This window comes from Pygoscelis adeliae, unplaced genomic scaffold (genome assembly GCF_000699105.1).
Source record: "Pygoscelis adeliae isolate BGI_AS28 unplaced genomic scaffold, ASM69910v1 Scaffold294, whole genome shotgun sequence".
Classification (NCBI taxonomy): domain Eukaryota; kingdom Metazoa; phylum Chordata; class Aves; order Sphenisciformes; family Spheniscidae; genus Pygoscelis; species Pygoscelis adeliae.
Genome location: NW_008824722.1, coordinates 2,039,798 through 2,056,193, shown reverse-complemented (window position 1 = coordinate 2,056,193; position 16,396 = coordinate 2,039,798). Strand labels below are relative to the sequence as shown.

At 37.0% G+C, this 16,396-nt stretch overlaps 1 protein-coding gene across 1 annotated transcript in view; it reads right to left on the bottom strand.

The window, feature by feature from the left end:
* Positions 1-16,396, bottom strand: part of LOC103916286 (gamma-aminobutyric acid receptor subunit pi-like) — a 34,466-nt gene that overhangs the window by 13,758 nt on the left and 4,312 nt on the right. The window contains exons 2-5 of the mRNA XM_009323255.1: positions 10,966-11,033; positions 9,311-9,528; positions 8,568-8,650; positions 4,086-4,223 (exon numbers count right to left, since the gene is read on the bottom strand). Coding sequence (XP_009321530.1) covers positions 4,086-4,223; positions 8,568-8,650; positions 9,311-9,528; positions 10,966-11,013 — 487 coding nt within the window. The 5' untranslated portion in view covers positions 11,014-11,033. The remainder of the gene's footprint in view (positions 1-4,085; positions 4,224-8,567; positions 8,651-9,310; positions 9,529-10,965; positions 11,034-16,396) is intronic.

Genomic DNA, 16,396 nt, shown 5'->3' with positions numbered 1-16,396 from the left:
GGAGTGAGAGTAAGACTAAGGAAAGTTGCCGGCCAGGAGAAAAGCTATCAACAGCCAATTAGCCTCAAGTATTAAATGATGTTTTTGCTTCTTTCTCCAAATACATTGTTAATTGAGATTAATTAGCTATCGCTTGCTGTGAAAATAGAAGCATTTATCGAGTGGGAACACATAGGGTCTGTCCTGTGCCCAGTACTGCTCACTAACAAACATGATGATATACCAAGTATCTTTTAAGAGGGGAGCGTTAGCACATTGGAGAACAGGATTAAAGTTCAAAATTATCTCAACAACTATCAAAAACAGCCTGAGTAAAACAAGACGCAATTCAACAAAAGCAAGTACAAAGTCTTACACTCCGATGGGAATTACTAGCTCCCTAAACAGAGGAACAAGGAATATGTGGCTACAGGGCAATGAAAGAGGTGGAGTACTAGAAGGAATCACAGGCTGAATAAGGTCAAAAATGCACAACAATTTTCTGCAAGAAAAGCAAATATCAACCCAGAATGGATAAAGAGGAACAGAGTTCATAAAATGCATTAAGTAAACCCTTCCCTCTATGGAGGATATCTGATGGGAACAGGGTACCCAGTTTTGGGTGTTGCACATCAGCAAAGATATAGAATCATAGAATTTAATAATAACCTCTCAGCTGTTAATTCATAGAATCATAGAGTTTTTTAGGTTGGAAAAGACCTTTAAGATCATCAAGTCCAACCATTAACCTAACAGTGCCAAGTCCACCACTAAACCACGTCCCTAAGCACCACATCTACACATCTTTTAAATACCTCCAGGGATGGTGACTCCACCACTTCCCTGGGCAGCCTGTTCCAATGTTTAACCACTCTTTCAGTAAAGAAATTTTTCCTCACATCCAATCTAAACCTCCCCTGACACAACTTGAAGCCGTTTCCTCTTGTCCTTTTGCTTGTTACTTGGGAGAAGAAACCGACACCCACCTCGCTACAACCTCCTTTCAGGTAGTTGTAGAGAGCGATGAGGTCTCCCCTCAGCCTCCTTTTCTCCAGGCTAAACAACCCCAGCTCCCTCAGCCGCTCCTCGTAAGACTTGTGCTCTAGACCCTTCACCAGCTTTGTTGCCCTTCTCTGGACACGCTCCAGCACCTCAGTGTCTTTCTTGTAGTGAGGGGCCCAAAACTGAACACAGTGTTCGAGGCGCAAATTCGATGGGAGAACAATGAGAAATTCAATGGGAGACCAATAGCAAAGACAGGCGATCTAGGAAACTTTATATGAATTAAAAAGAGGGAAGGTGTTGATCTGAGAAAAGATATACCCGTCCTGAAACAGGGCTGCTGAAAAATAGCAGGAAATTTGTCTTCCGTAACCCCATAATGGGTTTGAAATGCAGCAAGGGAGATCAAGACATGAGGAAAATATGCTTGTAATATTCACCAGAAAAAAAAAATCATCTAGGGAGGTTGTGAAGCAGACACTTTGGAGGTTTGTCTAACTGACTCCTAAAACATCTGTCAGGAAGTAAACTGTAGATACAGATGACTTTGCCTTGCGACATGAGAATAGATTAAATGAATTCTCAAAGTGTATTTCAGCCTTATTTCTATGATTATTTACACAAAAAGCTAGACTGTAACAGTCCTTCATTGCTTTTATGTTTTTCCAATAGGAAGGGCAAGCTTTTTATATCACTATTTATTACTCTGAGAATGCAGGTGGTGTTGGCTAGACAGCTAAAATAAAAACCCAGCAGCCACTGATGCAGATACATGGTTTTGGGGTCCAAGAGTGTATGCAGAATAAGGACTATAGTTAAAGGACATGTAGGAAGTGGTTCTAGCAATTAATTTACCCATGTCCAAAATGAAATTGCTCCGTACCAAAACGAAATCAACACCGAACCCTAGCCAGCTATCTAGCTAACATTATTCAAAGTGGCTTACTATTACGTGATTACAATAATGTGATTACTATTATGTGATACATGCTGTTCTATAAACAAGATTAATCCACAGTGTCCTTTTCTTAAATTTACTGAAGTTACTTATGCACGAATTTTGCTGACTACATTTTAAACTTGGCTCTGTCTGTGGCTGTACGTGAACTTGGGCTTTGCATTGTTGTACAATATTTCACTTGCACAGCAGCTGTACTGTCTGTTCAAGTTCACAGAGTATCAGATCCTGATTGCTTTTTTTGCTGTGTTAGGAAATACCACACACGGCTCTTCTCTTGTATCTTTAGGTTTAGCCTTTTGAATGATAACTTTTATAAAAATTATTTATAAAGTAACTTATTTATAAAATACTCTCAGATATCTATTAATGGTGTTAAGGAAATGCAAAGCATCATTTTTCATTTTGAAATTGATTACATAGTTCCATAATCTGGTTGTTTTTTTCTTTTAATATGGGCTACAGTAGGCACTGCTTTCCTAAAAAAGAAATCTGTAGAAAATAGCACCTAATTCATAACGACTCAATAGAAAATTAAGAGGATTATGAGATTTCATTTTAAAAGTACTGCACAGCACTTAATAACGTGGCTTTCTTGAACAGGAGAATTGAAACAAGCAGCTGTGGGAAATTTTAATCGAATTATGTTGCATGTGTTAAAATGTATAATTAAAAGAAAAAGTGGCTTTTGACTTTATACATATGATTCCTGCCAACATAAAGGGAGGAAGACGGCATCATTTACTGAAAAGAAGAGCACAGTTCATCTGATCATGCCTCTTCAGTTATAAGTGGAACATGGTTTTATTCTATTTGGTAAAAAATAATACAACTTTTTCTGGCTTTAGAATCTGGACTCTATGATAGAAGGTGGTAAGAATTAAGCAGGTTTCCTATTCCTCTTTCCTGTATGGTGAACAGGTCCTAATGCCCTTCTGGGCAGAACAGCAGTAAAGGATTATTCTCCTTTAATTGGGCCTGATGTTGCTTACCCAGAAGCTGTAAAGAGGAGGAAGGCAAGCAGTCTTACATCACTTATGTAAGTAGCAAGATACTTTGTGATCCTGGAGTCTGCTAGTATGCATTTCATTTCTACTTTTACATCCATTTAGAGAACTTTGACTTTTAGCCTGAATTAATACCTGAAATTAGATCATAAAGTTTCTCTGTGTTGAATTATTAAAGCAGAAATACCCAACAATGGAATAGAGAAACTATATTTCTGTGATTCAGAATTAGTAACATATCCTCTGGTGAAACTACAGCTTTGAAGGATAGGTGTGTCTTCATTTAAAGATCACCCTTTCGGTTGGCGTGTTGGCTTGGGCAGAAGAGAAACTGAGTATGCAGTGAACAGCAACGAAGGACCTAAGGGTAACTCAAAGAGCATAAAGTTTGGCAGGTCTTGAACTCTCTGAAAGCCCTTTCGAAATCTCCAGAAAATGAACAGGAGCAGACTCTTTCATGAGGCTAAGTCCTGCAGTTAGAGGAAACTTTCTACAGCAGTTTCCTAAGATCAGCAGAAGAGCAGGTCTGTGGAAATGCTTCTGACCCTTCCCCGGGGCAGAGGAACCTCCGGTTGGGCAATCTGCGTTCTGCTGCCCACCTGCCTGGACAGAGACTGCCACAGATAAGAAGCAACTCCAACAAGCACTAGCCATGAAACCCAACTTCCTGCAGCTGCAAAAGCAGACAGCATATTCACGGAAATTTCCATGGCTGAATAGAGGCTTTTGACTTGCCTAATAAAGCCAAGGGGCTATTTCCAGGGAGGCTGGGAATTGTTCTGAGCTGGGTACCCAGGGTCCCTGGTCTCTCTCCAATTTAAGTGCCCAATTTACAGGCTATTCTACCTTCACAAGAACTCTCCCTGCCATTATGTGGAAGAAGTAGTACCTCTCTTGTTTACCATTCTTTAGATAATGCGCAGCCTCCAAGAAAAAGCTCAGAAACTCTCAACCTTTACATTAGCTGGGTCTCTGCTGGTAACATCTGGAAAAGTATGTACGGTTTCAAGAATGTAATCTAGCAGAAAATGAAAACTGTCCTCCTAAGAGAAAGCAATGTGCCCAGTTCCTTCATGCTGCTCTGTCTGCAGAGCCATATTCCGAACTGTACCTGGAAAGTGTTAGAAGGGTGTTTTTACCTGTCTCATATACCGCTTCGGACACGGAGGTAAAGTGGTCTTCTACTGTGTATTGTGCCAGCCGGAGCGTGTCCAAACCTCGAACTGAATCATTTCCTCTAGTCCAGTAAAACATGACATCATTGATGTTATAACCCCCTGTAGTGATACACAAGCCAACAAAATTGTTTATTTTACACAATAATTAATGTGTTGAGCACACTTATGGTTCAGCTGCTTCTTATTAGACATAAACAATGACGGTTTTTGGCAGAATGTAATGCCTGTTTGCAACAAAACTCCCAATAACATGCAAAATCTTACCATTTAAAAGCTGACTTTTTTGGAGGTGGTCTTTTTTATATCTTTTATTCTAGTATAGACGACAAACTATTAAAAGAGATTAGTACCACATGGTATTCTAAAGGCAAAAGCTATTACGCTTTAAAGAAATACAGTTTTTATGAATTATAGCACTGCCAGCATTTGGGCTAAACATTAAGTGTGCCCTTTGTTGCATCCCAGGCTGCTGTTTCTCGTTGCAGCGCGTTTGATCCTCATTCCCATAGAAACGAAGGGGTGAGGAGAGCAGCAGGGCTGCTGCGTGCTGGCGCTGTGCTCTGAGCTGGGCTTGGATCGTCACTTGGGATGACATTTTGGCATAGGAGCTTGGATGCTTCCCAAGGACACCAGCTTAGATGCTGATGTTTCTGCAGGCTCAACAGCGTGGCACGCTTCAGGGGCCCCAGGAGACTTCCTCTTAACCTTCAAGTAGTAATTAGGAGCCGAGACGGGACATGAATCATCTATCAGAAGGCAACTGTATTTTGCACACACTTGTCAATATGCAGCACAATCATAGCTAAGATACCTCTGTAGCTTTCTCCCATTATATTAAAAGGCAGGCAATTTTCAGACTAGTGTATATGATTAATTCAAGATTATGTTAATGTAATTTACATGTTAACAGGGAGCATTTGAACATCTTTTCCTTTAGCTTACTTAGATCAATCATTCTTGTATCTGACAGACTTATATTGTGCAAGTTAATAGCTAAGCTTAGGGGACAGAAACATGAGCCGATGATTATTTTTAGACTCCAGCCAATTGTAAGTAAATTACAGTGAGACAATAATGCAATACATTGCACAAGGGTATATGCTGCAAAAAGAACAAAGCTCTAGAATCACAGAAAAAGAGATGCATTAAAATAAAAAGAGCATTTTAATATTTTTAAGTTAATGGCTTTGTTTCCTGCAATGACAAAAAAGAACTGATTTCCTAGAGCCATTTAATGTAGGATAAATAGGAGTTCAGAAATTTCATTTCAAGGAAACACTATCCTGGTTACCAATTAAAATGACAACTTCACCTGGAAATTCTTTCCCTGACCACTCTTTAAGTGTAAATCTTGTTTTCACTCTCACTGGCAGTTTTCTGAAAAGGTATCATGACCAGGGATCTCTGCTCACGCTATCACATTTATAGCAATTAAAACCAAAACACTGCTGTGTCAAAAGACTAAGCCAAAAGCATGCACATCCAAGCTAAGTTCCCAGTTTTCTAAAACCACATGCTGGGAGATTTCCCAGATTTGGGAGATGAAAAATAGAAGTAACATTTCCTATAAACAAATGATTGCATTGTCCTCAGTCAAAACAAAGAGCTTTGTAGCAGCAGTTTTTATGCATGACTCCAGGCATGGATTCATTTTACTTTCCTTCAGTATAAATGAACTGCAGATATTTAAATAAAATCCAAAGAACTAGAGAGTACCACAGTAAATTCTTATTTATTTTTACAAGATACTCAGTCTTCCAAGTTGTATGAGATGGGAGAAATTCTTGATGCCTGGATGGGTGATAACAAGCATATCTCCAAATGGAGGTTGTTTTGCTTTAATAGAACCATTTTTGTTCCAAAGTATTTTCATTAGCTGAACAATTAGTAGGTTTTGGTGATCCTTCCTATTAAAATTCTTTGAAAATACTAATTTCAAAACTCTACTTGTGAAGAATTTTCATGGGGAGAATCTTCCTAATAGTCAGTAAAGTTAAATAGCACAGTGCTCCCTCTGTGCGAAGTTATTCTTTATTCAGGGGATTAATATTTTACTAATTATAAAATGTTTTAAAAGTTTATAGAGGCAAAATCCTTAAGCCATGTTATTTGGCTTTTACAAGTAATCTCTGTTCTCTTTACATGACACTGAGTTTTCATTCTAACTAATTCCTCAAGCTCAAAATGTCTCATTCCTGTACTTTGTTGATACAGTACGAACAGCTAATGTCAACAGGGTTAGCTACAGGAATAGTAAATTTGGGATTAAACATTCATAATGCCCATTACAAATGAGTTTCTTTACCTTTCCGTTGCTAATTTTAATTTCCCCTGATTGTCAAGCACAAGTTAAGTGCCTTCACATGGCTCTTCACTGAATAAATGCTGAAGGACAAGTTCAAAAAGGAAATAAAATTTCAGAGATGGGCCCAAAACATGAATATGTATTTGGACTGCAGGCCTGGGGGTGGGGGGGTAGAAGAGGAAAGAAGCCCTCAGCCCAGGGTGAATGAATGGTGGTGTTCCCTGCCACATGGCAGAGAGCATGACCCCCCCCCACCCTGGCAGCACCAACTGAGACAGGAGCCCTCCAAGTCCCCAAATGTCATACCTGCCATATCAACAGAGACCCAGAGTAGCAACTCTCTGTCTCCTAACATATGCCTGTACTACCTTCTGAAGTGTTGCAATAACAGGGGAAAGAAACAATAGACATTTTGGCTGAAATGTATTTTGCTGCGTAGAAAGTATAAATCAATTAATGTTACTAATGACTAATAGCAAATAGCATGTTGTAAAGGCCATTAGGGATGCTTTACTGTGTAAAGCCATCACGTGATAATATTGAGTGATTACATTAGTAATCACTTAATAAAAGGCCTAACCCTGTTTCAGATCACATATTTGCTATGTATTTTACGTTTTATTTATCCATCCACACAAATACCAACGTGTATAAATAAAATGTAAAATGCATAGCAAATATGTGATCTGAAACAAAGTGTTAGGCCTTTTATTAAGACGGATATTGCTTCTAGCTGTTTTCTTTAAAACTAAACACCAGTGTCATGGGAGCATTTGTGATGACATTATTATGTTTTCCCCTTGGACAGGAGACACTTGTGTGTTGTTGAAAAAGCAGATGGAATCATTCTGAAAAATGCTCATTTTAAATTATATAGGGAATTTTCCTTTTTTTAATCCTGTCAAATAAGTTTAAGTACTTGTGGGACATATATTTCATTCTGGAACTGGAGAAAATATTAAATGACTCATTAGGCAATGCTGTTGATGTAGAACCATATGCGTTGACTTACCAATATGCTCTTCCAAAGGAAAATAAATTAGAGATAAATCCAAATTCTAATTCAAATCACTATTTGTTAAACAGATCTTATAAAACTGCTGATGCTAGAGGGACCCCTGTGTAAGGAAGGTTTTGGGGTTGATTCCCTTTGCAGTTCTGTCTAAAATGAAACTTTGCAGCAATCGTCTAATTGGTCATGGCCAATAGGAGATAAAGAACACACACGCATCTGAAATGGTAAAGAATAAAACTTGACAAGTACTGAAAAACCTTCCAAAAGATTTTAAATATGTATTGAAATATATTTGAACATATATTTTCACCTTACAGGATTGGGTATCCTTTTACATTATCCCATGCAAAAATATTTTGATAGAGTCTTATCATATGAATAATAGCAAAACGTTAACTATAAACATGAACGTTTGGGTATTTGCAAAGTGACCATGCCTACAAAGTATTAGAGAGCATATTTTAATGAAAATTATGAGGACATCGATTGATAAAATGAGAACCTATAAAGGTATATATTTAGTCTTGGTCCATCAACTGATGACATTTTTTCCCAGAGCACTGGCATGGAGACAATTAAATAAGTCAATGAAGTTCTGCATATATCCATCTCAGAACAGAACTGTCTATGCAATTTACCTTTTTTTCAGTATGAAGACAGTAAATTAATTAAATATGAACTCTATGCCTTACAAATAAGCCTTATTCTAATTTCTTTCTTTCCTAAAGGAATTGTACCTCGGGGGAGGGGGGAAATACGTGCTATCTGAAAGAGAAAAACAAATAAAAGATATTTTCTTGGCTGTGCTGGAAAATGTCTGCTCACAGAACTCCCCCTGAAGACCAACAGAATAACTGCAGGATGCACTGCAAAACGAGGCTTATGATAATCTGAGATTTTGCTTAATCATTAATAGCTTGGCAGCATTTCAGTACTGCCATGCTATTTTCATGATGCATCGTGCATTTATCTTTGTATACAAATACTATTGTAATTCAACAGGGACTGGTCACTGGCTTCTTTGAAAATTCCAGCCTCTTTGATAATAATATCTAGCAGCCCTTGAAAAAGATCACAGATATTTTTCTAATTGTGTAAAAATAATAAGTATTAAGCATCTTACAGCTTTCCAGTTGCAAAGTACACGTCTGCTTATCCATGGGATATTTGGTCAGATCCATGCTGCATGCAACAGTTGTGGTGATCCTTGAAAAAAAGAAGAGTATTGCTGATTATTAATGGGATAAAATTGTTCATCAGTAAAAATAAAAATAAGCCATGTATCCTTCTTGAACTAATATTTGCGGGCAAATATCTATTACGAGGAAAAATATCTAGTATTTACTGATACCTAATGCGGAAGAATAATAAGCATCCAGAACAGGAAACCGCTCCAGAATAGCCGAGTTTGGTGGCAGTCTAAAAAGGCCACCCCTTGCTCCCTTCTCACGTACAGTGTGCATTTTCCTTTGTTGCTATTTTGCAATATATTTTACAATTTTGATATATTTCTCGAAAACTATTATAAAGGATAATCCACAATAAATAATGCAAATCAATCATCACAGCTTGCTTTCCTCTGTGATGACTTCATTGCAAAACAATTGGAATGGCAAAATGCAATTCCTGTATTTGGTCTACATGAAAGCAAAAGGGTCTATTTAGGGAAGAAAGGGAGACCTATTACTAAATTTAAGAATTTAATCATATTGGTCAATAATATTACATATTCATAAGACTACAAGACCGTGCATATTCTACTTTTACAAATAGATCAGTTTCTTAAGCATAAAATTCTGCTAATCCGGAAAGTTTAAAATGTAAGTAGAAGCCAAATATAAAGGCTGGTATGAGGTATACACATACCGTAGAGCATACAAAACTGTTCCATTAGGGTATATTCTTATAAGACGATTCTCAACAGTGATATCATGAAGAAAAGACTTTTTGGAATCAACTATGAAGGTATCTGGTACCCAAAGCATTTCCACAAGCCGACCATCTAAGCTTAAACTCTTATTGCCATCGAAACAAAGTCTCTCATCAGTCCATCGCTGCCTTAGAAATATGGTAGCTGTGTAGTCCTGAAAGAGAAAAAACGAAGTTATCATACAGAGCAAGCCTGTATTATATTGTTTTACAAAAGTTTATGGAAACAGCTGTTGGGCACAAGTAGCCTGTGACTCTCCACGTCCCATTCTTAAATGCTGGCACTCCGATAGCAGTTGTACTGGCTCTTGTACTGCCAAATTTTCCAGCACTTGATGTGAGGTTGATATCATTAAGAAATATTATCTTGAGTAGATTTTGTTCTTATGGTCATTGGAATTTTACAGTAAAAGCTGATGGCCTAAGTCTGGGGCTATAAATCAGCTGAAATCATCACTTTTGTAAGCAGATAAACTGGCTCTGTAAATCTTTAAATTTTAAAATGATGTATATAAGTGGTTGCAAACATTTTGTTCACATAAACTACTAAATAATGCATTTTTTAAGAAAACTTTGGAAAAAGTTGTGTAACTTCAGATAGACAAAAGGACAAAAGAAGTTAGTGAAATAGGAAGGGAATCATCGTCTTTTAGCACAGTTTATCCTTTCAGCATCACAAGGGAAACAGTGGTGCCAAATTTATCAAGACCTTGAATATAGCTCTCAGCCCAATTCACCTTCAATTCAGATATGCCTTGTAGTCTTACATTAAAATCACACTATTTCTTAGCACCTTTTTCATCAGCTTTTGATTTTATGATGTGTTTTTATCAGTATGATAAGTTCATCTTAATTTCTGACCTTACTTCCCCCTTTCTAAATACTAACTAATACTTATTAAGCACAGAGGGATTCTAATATTCATCTTCTGTGGAAACCTGAGTAATGAAATGGTGAGGTACTTGTATATATACACACACTTTTTAAATATATTTATTTATTTATATGTGTACACACTTTTTAATATACACACACACAAATATTTTCTAATATTGAATATCTGATTAATTAATTTTGTCTTTTATTTCTATGTAGCGATGGAGGATCTTTAATTAGAAAAGTATACTCCATTTCATAGTTTGTTCAGAAATAAATGATACAAATGTAATGAAACAGCTGGAATAAATTAATGTGTGACAGTAACAGTAAAAGAGAAAAACAACATGAGTTCAGCTGTGTCTAATCACAAGGAAGCCTTCAAAGTCACATGAATATATCTTTAATTTTCTGAAATGCATAAAGATTTAGACATTTCATCTGGAAAATAAATACTGCCCTACATGCCTTTCATTAAGATTAATGCTCAGTAGCAAATTTCTGTTTGTATCTGTGAGAGGTGTGATTTGCATCTGCATTTCTATACTTATTATAGTGCTATAACCACTACCTGTAGCAAAAAATAAAATTCCATCTCCTAACACACACTGACTGCACAAGGAGAAAAGTCTCAAAGTCACGTTGCCAGCAGCTGTAAACACAAGACATTAGCTTACCAACAAGCAAAACAAAAAAGATTGCAAAAGCTACAATACCATATTTATTTCTGATATTGTATCAATGCTTGCAATATCCAGACTCATTCCAACTGACACAGGACCATCTGCAAAAAAGAGAAAGTCAGAATCTAGCACACAGTTCTTTAATACTCAGTGTTCAGCAGAACTGGCTACAAAACCTTCCACAATATGATCCATTTTTTTCTAAATGTTTAGTAGCTTTTTTAAAAGGAAATATTCCTCAAACTTAGATTATGAAAGAATTTTAATGATTTCATAACCAAAATATAATACTTCTAGACTAACAGTATCTTGGTTTTAATAAACATGCTTTATTTCCTGGTTTATATCCTTTTTTTTTTTACCCAGAAAAAAAGTGCTGGGGAAAATGTTGCACAATAAGTTGCGGAAGGTACAATCCCCACGGTACATCACACCCTTCTGCTCTGAGGTGCAGAGCGGTGGAAAGAATTCTTCCAGCTGCAACATCTGGTCCATCAGATGTTAGTGAACTAAGGAGTTGCACCCGGCAATGTCACATGGTTAATATCCAGATGGGATAGCTGACTGACTTTATTTACTGCCTATTTAAGAATATATTGTCTATATCGTGTCATTGCATTTTAATGTCTTGCTTTTGACCATTAGCAGTTAACTTGTGATTTGAATACTTGCATTTATAAAGGAAAACTAGTCATTTTATTCTCCTTTTAATATTAATATCAGCTGAAGGTTTATTCAGTGTGATTAAATACCTTACCAAGTAGCTGTCATTATAATGTTAGTATGCTCAGACTCTCGTTTCCTTGTGAATGTGCATTTTACAGTGTCAGAAGGAAAATCACCAGCCATTTTAAAATCACCATGCGTTTTAAAAGTGCAGAATTTGTGCAGCGCTTTCACAGAAACATGACATTATTCCTGGTTGAATATGTGCAGAATAATTAACAGAGAACATGTACAAGGAATTTGATATTAAACAAGTGCAGCTTTCCAGGTAGTTGAGAAGCAGAGAATGCAGTACTGAGAAATGCAGAAATGCTTTAGATAAGATCTATGTAGCTGATGGTACCAGTATATCGCAGGCACACTGCTGAAACCCCCTCTTGGCTCCTTGCAATGTATCATGTACATAGCTCTTACATGCTCCCAAATGGCATCTAGAGGAAGATGGGGTCCAACTCTACCCCACTGAGTAACACTAAAGAAAAAAATGTGTCATTCTAAGTGGTATAAGCGTATTAGTATTTTTATTTTTTTCCAAAATAATTTCCATTTGGAATGCGTGTGTTAAAGTTGTTAAACATCTGGCACTCCTGAAAAAAATCTATAAATGCTTTGTTCTGGACCCAGTTGAAAGCTCAAATATAAAGCTCCAGCTTAAAGCAGGACTGTAGGCTTGCAGCATCCCATGATGGTAATCTATGTGTTTAATTATATACTATAAATTGTGTATAGGGATCAGAAGAAATTGTTCATCTATTTGAAGAAGACTTTGGAGGTTAACTTTGGAACAAAATTATTTGACTGAAAAGTTCTCAGACCATTGACAGCTTGTTCTTCTGTTTCTTTCCATTCTTTTCAGGTTTTGATACTCCAAGAATACATTTATGTTTCATCCCTCCAGGGTTAAAAACTTGACCCTCTAGGAAACTCAGCCTAACTTTCTAGGGTGCAACAGCAACAGAGTCAATTGATACTTATGCTTATATCATTATTACAGTATTACAATTACATATATTGCCATCCTCAAAAGATATGTCAGATCCTCAAAAAATCATTAAATTTAAAAGTAAGTGTGATTTATAATCTATTTTCTGATTTTTTTTAAAGTCTTCCTACAGATTCCCATGTGTGACTGTAACAGAGCATATTATTGCCAACCGTCACACAAGAATTTGGGGGGAACCTCATCATGCAAGGCATATGCTTAATGATGAACCATCCTAAGGAGATGACAATGCAGTGTTCAGCTGGCTATGTGGGAATTGTGGCCGGGAATAATCAGATTCTTTCCTATTATATCATATTTTATTGGTAGGAACAACACTTCATCCTTGCCTAGTTAAGGTGATACAGATTAGGGGAAATGTTCACTAGCAGCATTTCAGTATCATCAGTGCTATTGTTACATGTCCGAGATGAAAAGCTGACTTTCCAGAAAGATTACTGAAATTAAATTAGGTTTAATTCTTCTGGACTCACAGAAACAGGACTTTGTACATCTCTTCCTTCTTTCTTTCCTGTTGCGGTATTTTTCAAAATATTATTGAGTAACACAACAGAATTGTAGCGTGGGGTGATTCCCAACCACCAAAAGGCATCTCGTTTAGGCGAAGAGGTACTTCAAGCTCAAACTGATTGTCCTAGCACAGACCTGCCTTGCGGGTCAAGTGCTAAGGAGTGGTAGTGAATCCAGGACAAAACCGTCCTGCTCTGCTAGCCCTGACAGTCTTCACAACCCAAGTGCCTGTGCTGTGCAGCCAGCCTCTCGAGCCAAGCACTCATGAAAACTCAGCAGAAAATTACATCCCCTCAGACACAGCAACATGCCAGAGAGAAGCTGTGCAGGACAAAAAACCAAAAAAAAACCCAAAAAAACCAAAAACCAACCCACAACAAACCAAAAAAACCCACCACAATTATGGAAGGGCTCTTTATTATACAAGCTGCTGAGAATAGCTAGAATAGCTTTGCTTTAACAGTTAATTAAATCAGAACAATATTAATAGTTAAGTGCTAATTTCTTTTTTGTGTGTGAGGCTAAATACAATTCATGGTGCCTTACTAAATAAGCAAAGTATTAATAACAGAATGAGTCTTCCCATAATTATTCACTGGGTTTTCCCCTGAACTTCTCCTGAAAGGTCTCCGGCTGACCGTGTCAAAAACAGGGCAATAGACCAGATGAGGCAGTCAGTTCCTACATTTCCATATGTTTGGCAGGAATTGTATGTATAATGACAACTTCGGAAGAAATCTACTGATCTTCAGAAGAAAATTAAAGTCATTCTGTCCTGCGTTAGTGAAGGGAATCTTGAAAACATGGCAAAGAAACGTCAAAGGCTGTGTCTTGTTACAGCAATGGGTGCACAATCTCATTAACATACATTTTAACTTTTACTGAAATTTATGTACAAAGACTGTCACTTTATGCACTTTACGGATATTCACAGTAATCCCATATGGGAAAGCAGCCAGAAGAGTGGCAGATAGCATACCTAAAAATTAAGTTTGGATGACTGCAATGATCAGAGTCTGTTAAACTTTGTACCAAAGTAAACCACCACCATGTCACGTATGTATTTGTAACTCTGAAGACCTACTAAAATCAAATCGGCGTTATCATGAACTGCCAGTGCTGAGCTGTTAGTCCTAGCTCTTTTTCGTTTAGTTTAAGAAAACTTAAAACAATTCTGACATTCAGAAATATCTCGAAAGGGATGGCTTTTTGAAAGAACACCTCATCCTTGCAGCAATACTGGATAAAATACTATGCAACTCTAACAGAGAATTAGAAAGAAAAGTATTGCTAGAATAATTTATTATAGTTTCATGAAAAACTGTTTTCGTCTGCCTGATTGCCAGCTTCGCTTTGTTTTAGAGTATTATGGGACTTTTAGATAAAGTGATACATTACGCTTGGATTTTTTCAGTGCATTTAACTTCCCACCACAAGTCATCCTTCCTGACAAATATATATTACGTGAAGAGACCGGACAGATTAAGATAGGCCTTCTGGCAGATCTCAACTGTAATTGTTGATACAAAGACGTCAGAAGACAGGCCCATTTTTAGCAGGAATCAGCTTTAATCTTATTTGTTCGCATCAATGATCTTTAGACAGTGATGTAGCTTCACTAGTACAGTTTGTGGACAAGACAAAAATTGGTGGGGATCATAATAACAGCTTGTTAAATCATTTGTCAAAACCACGTATTTTAATACAACCAAATCCAAGCAATTAATGTGGGGACAAATAATGCAGGCAGTATGTACAGGATAGGAAACTATCTTGGCAAGCAGTGCCTTTGAGAAGGATTTAGAGGTTGTCACAGATAATCATTTCAACATGATCTTTCCATATTATGCTTTGGCAGAAGCACTATTGCAATGGGGAGCAATACACAGAATTAAGTTATCTTGCAATCTAGACTGTATTGGCAAGACTGTTATGAGATTACCGTGACAAGATTTGTTTTCCACATTTGAAAAAACTGTGCAAACAGCAGACAGAGTTCAATTGAGAGAGAGAAATACTCCAGAAGACAAAAAATTCTGGAAGCTCAATATCAAAGCTTGTAACATGAAAAGTAAGGAACAGCATTTACTCAGCTCCTCAAAGAGAAGATGCAGAGGTGACGTGCCCAATGTCAGTAAGCGCATAGAAAAGGTATCCAGTAGTAAGTTGTACACATTCTCTGACAAAGCAAAGGAAGATCCCAGTTTATGGAAGCTAGACACAACATGAAACTTCAAATAATTTTTTTTTTTTTCTAACTGAACTTCATCACTGTTCATCATTTAGAGTCTCTAGACGTCAGCATTTGGGGGAGGGAACCGGGGGGGGGGGGGGGGGCGGGGGCGCACAAAACATCACGTCTGACAGCAAAAACCAAACTGTCCTGCATGCAGGAAGCTGGGTTTGGTGGCAATTGTAGCCTCACAGTGTCTCTTATTTCCATGGGAAAGGAAGGAAAATCTACATTACCATCTGTATGCTGAAGTTTACAGCTTTGCACCAAGTCATTGATTTATTAAATCACAATTTTAAGGATTCCGTAGGGATTCAAAAGATATTTTTTTCCAATATACAGCTGGCCATACATATTCTGGGCTTTTTGCCTTTCTCTGAAGGATTAGACATTGGCTAACTGGTACATAAAAATACATCATCTTTAGACGATGATTATTTGGTATTTCTTTCTGATGTACCCTGTGAGCTTGTCTCACTAAATCAAAGGGTCTTAGACACAGCTAACATTCTGATATCTCCTGGTCTCTTTTGGAGGTAAATTGTAAACTTCTGAGAGCTAAAATGCCTTCCCATTGAAGGCATTTTCAATTTCAATTTCCCATTGAATTGAGCCCATAGAACTTAATATAAACAACATTTGAGAAAAAAATATGATGACTGATCTTACACAGAAGGTTGGACTCAAAGATTTAATTTGCTTTCTTGAATTTAAACCTTAAGACCATGGAATGTATTACTCATTACAACGCTAAGAAAAATAATCTTTTAAATGTGGTTTAGAATAACTGATTTAAGCATGACACTTTTCTATACCACTTGAAAGCAGCTTCCATATTCAAATATACTTAGCTGTGACCTTTTCCTAGTCTCTTTCTTTTTAATTAGAACACTTAAATTATCACATTCAATCACAGAACAAAATCTATTTGTATAAAATTATTTACAAGATTTTATGCATCCCTTAACAACTCTATGAACCTGATCCAAGGC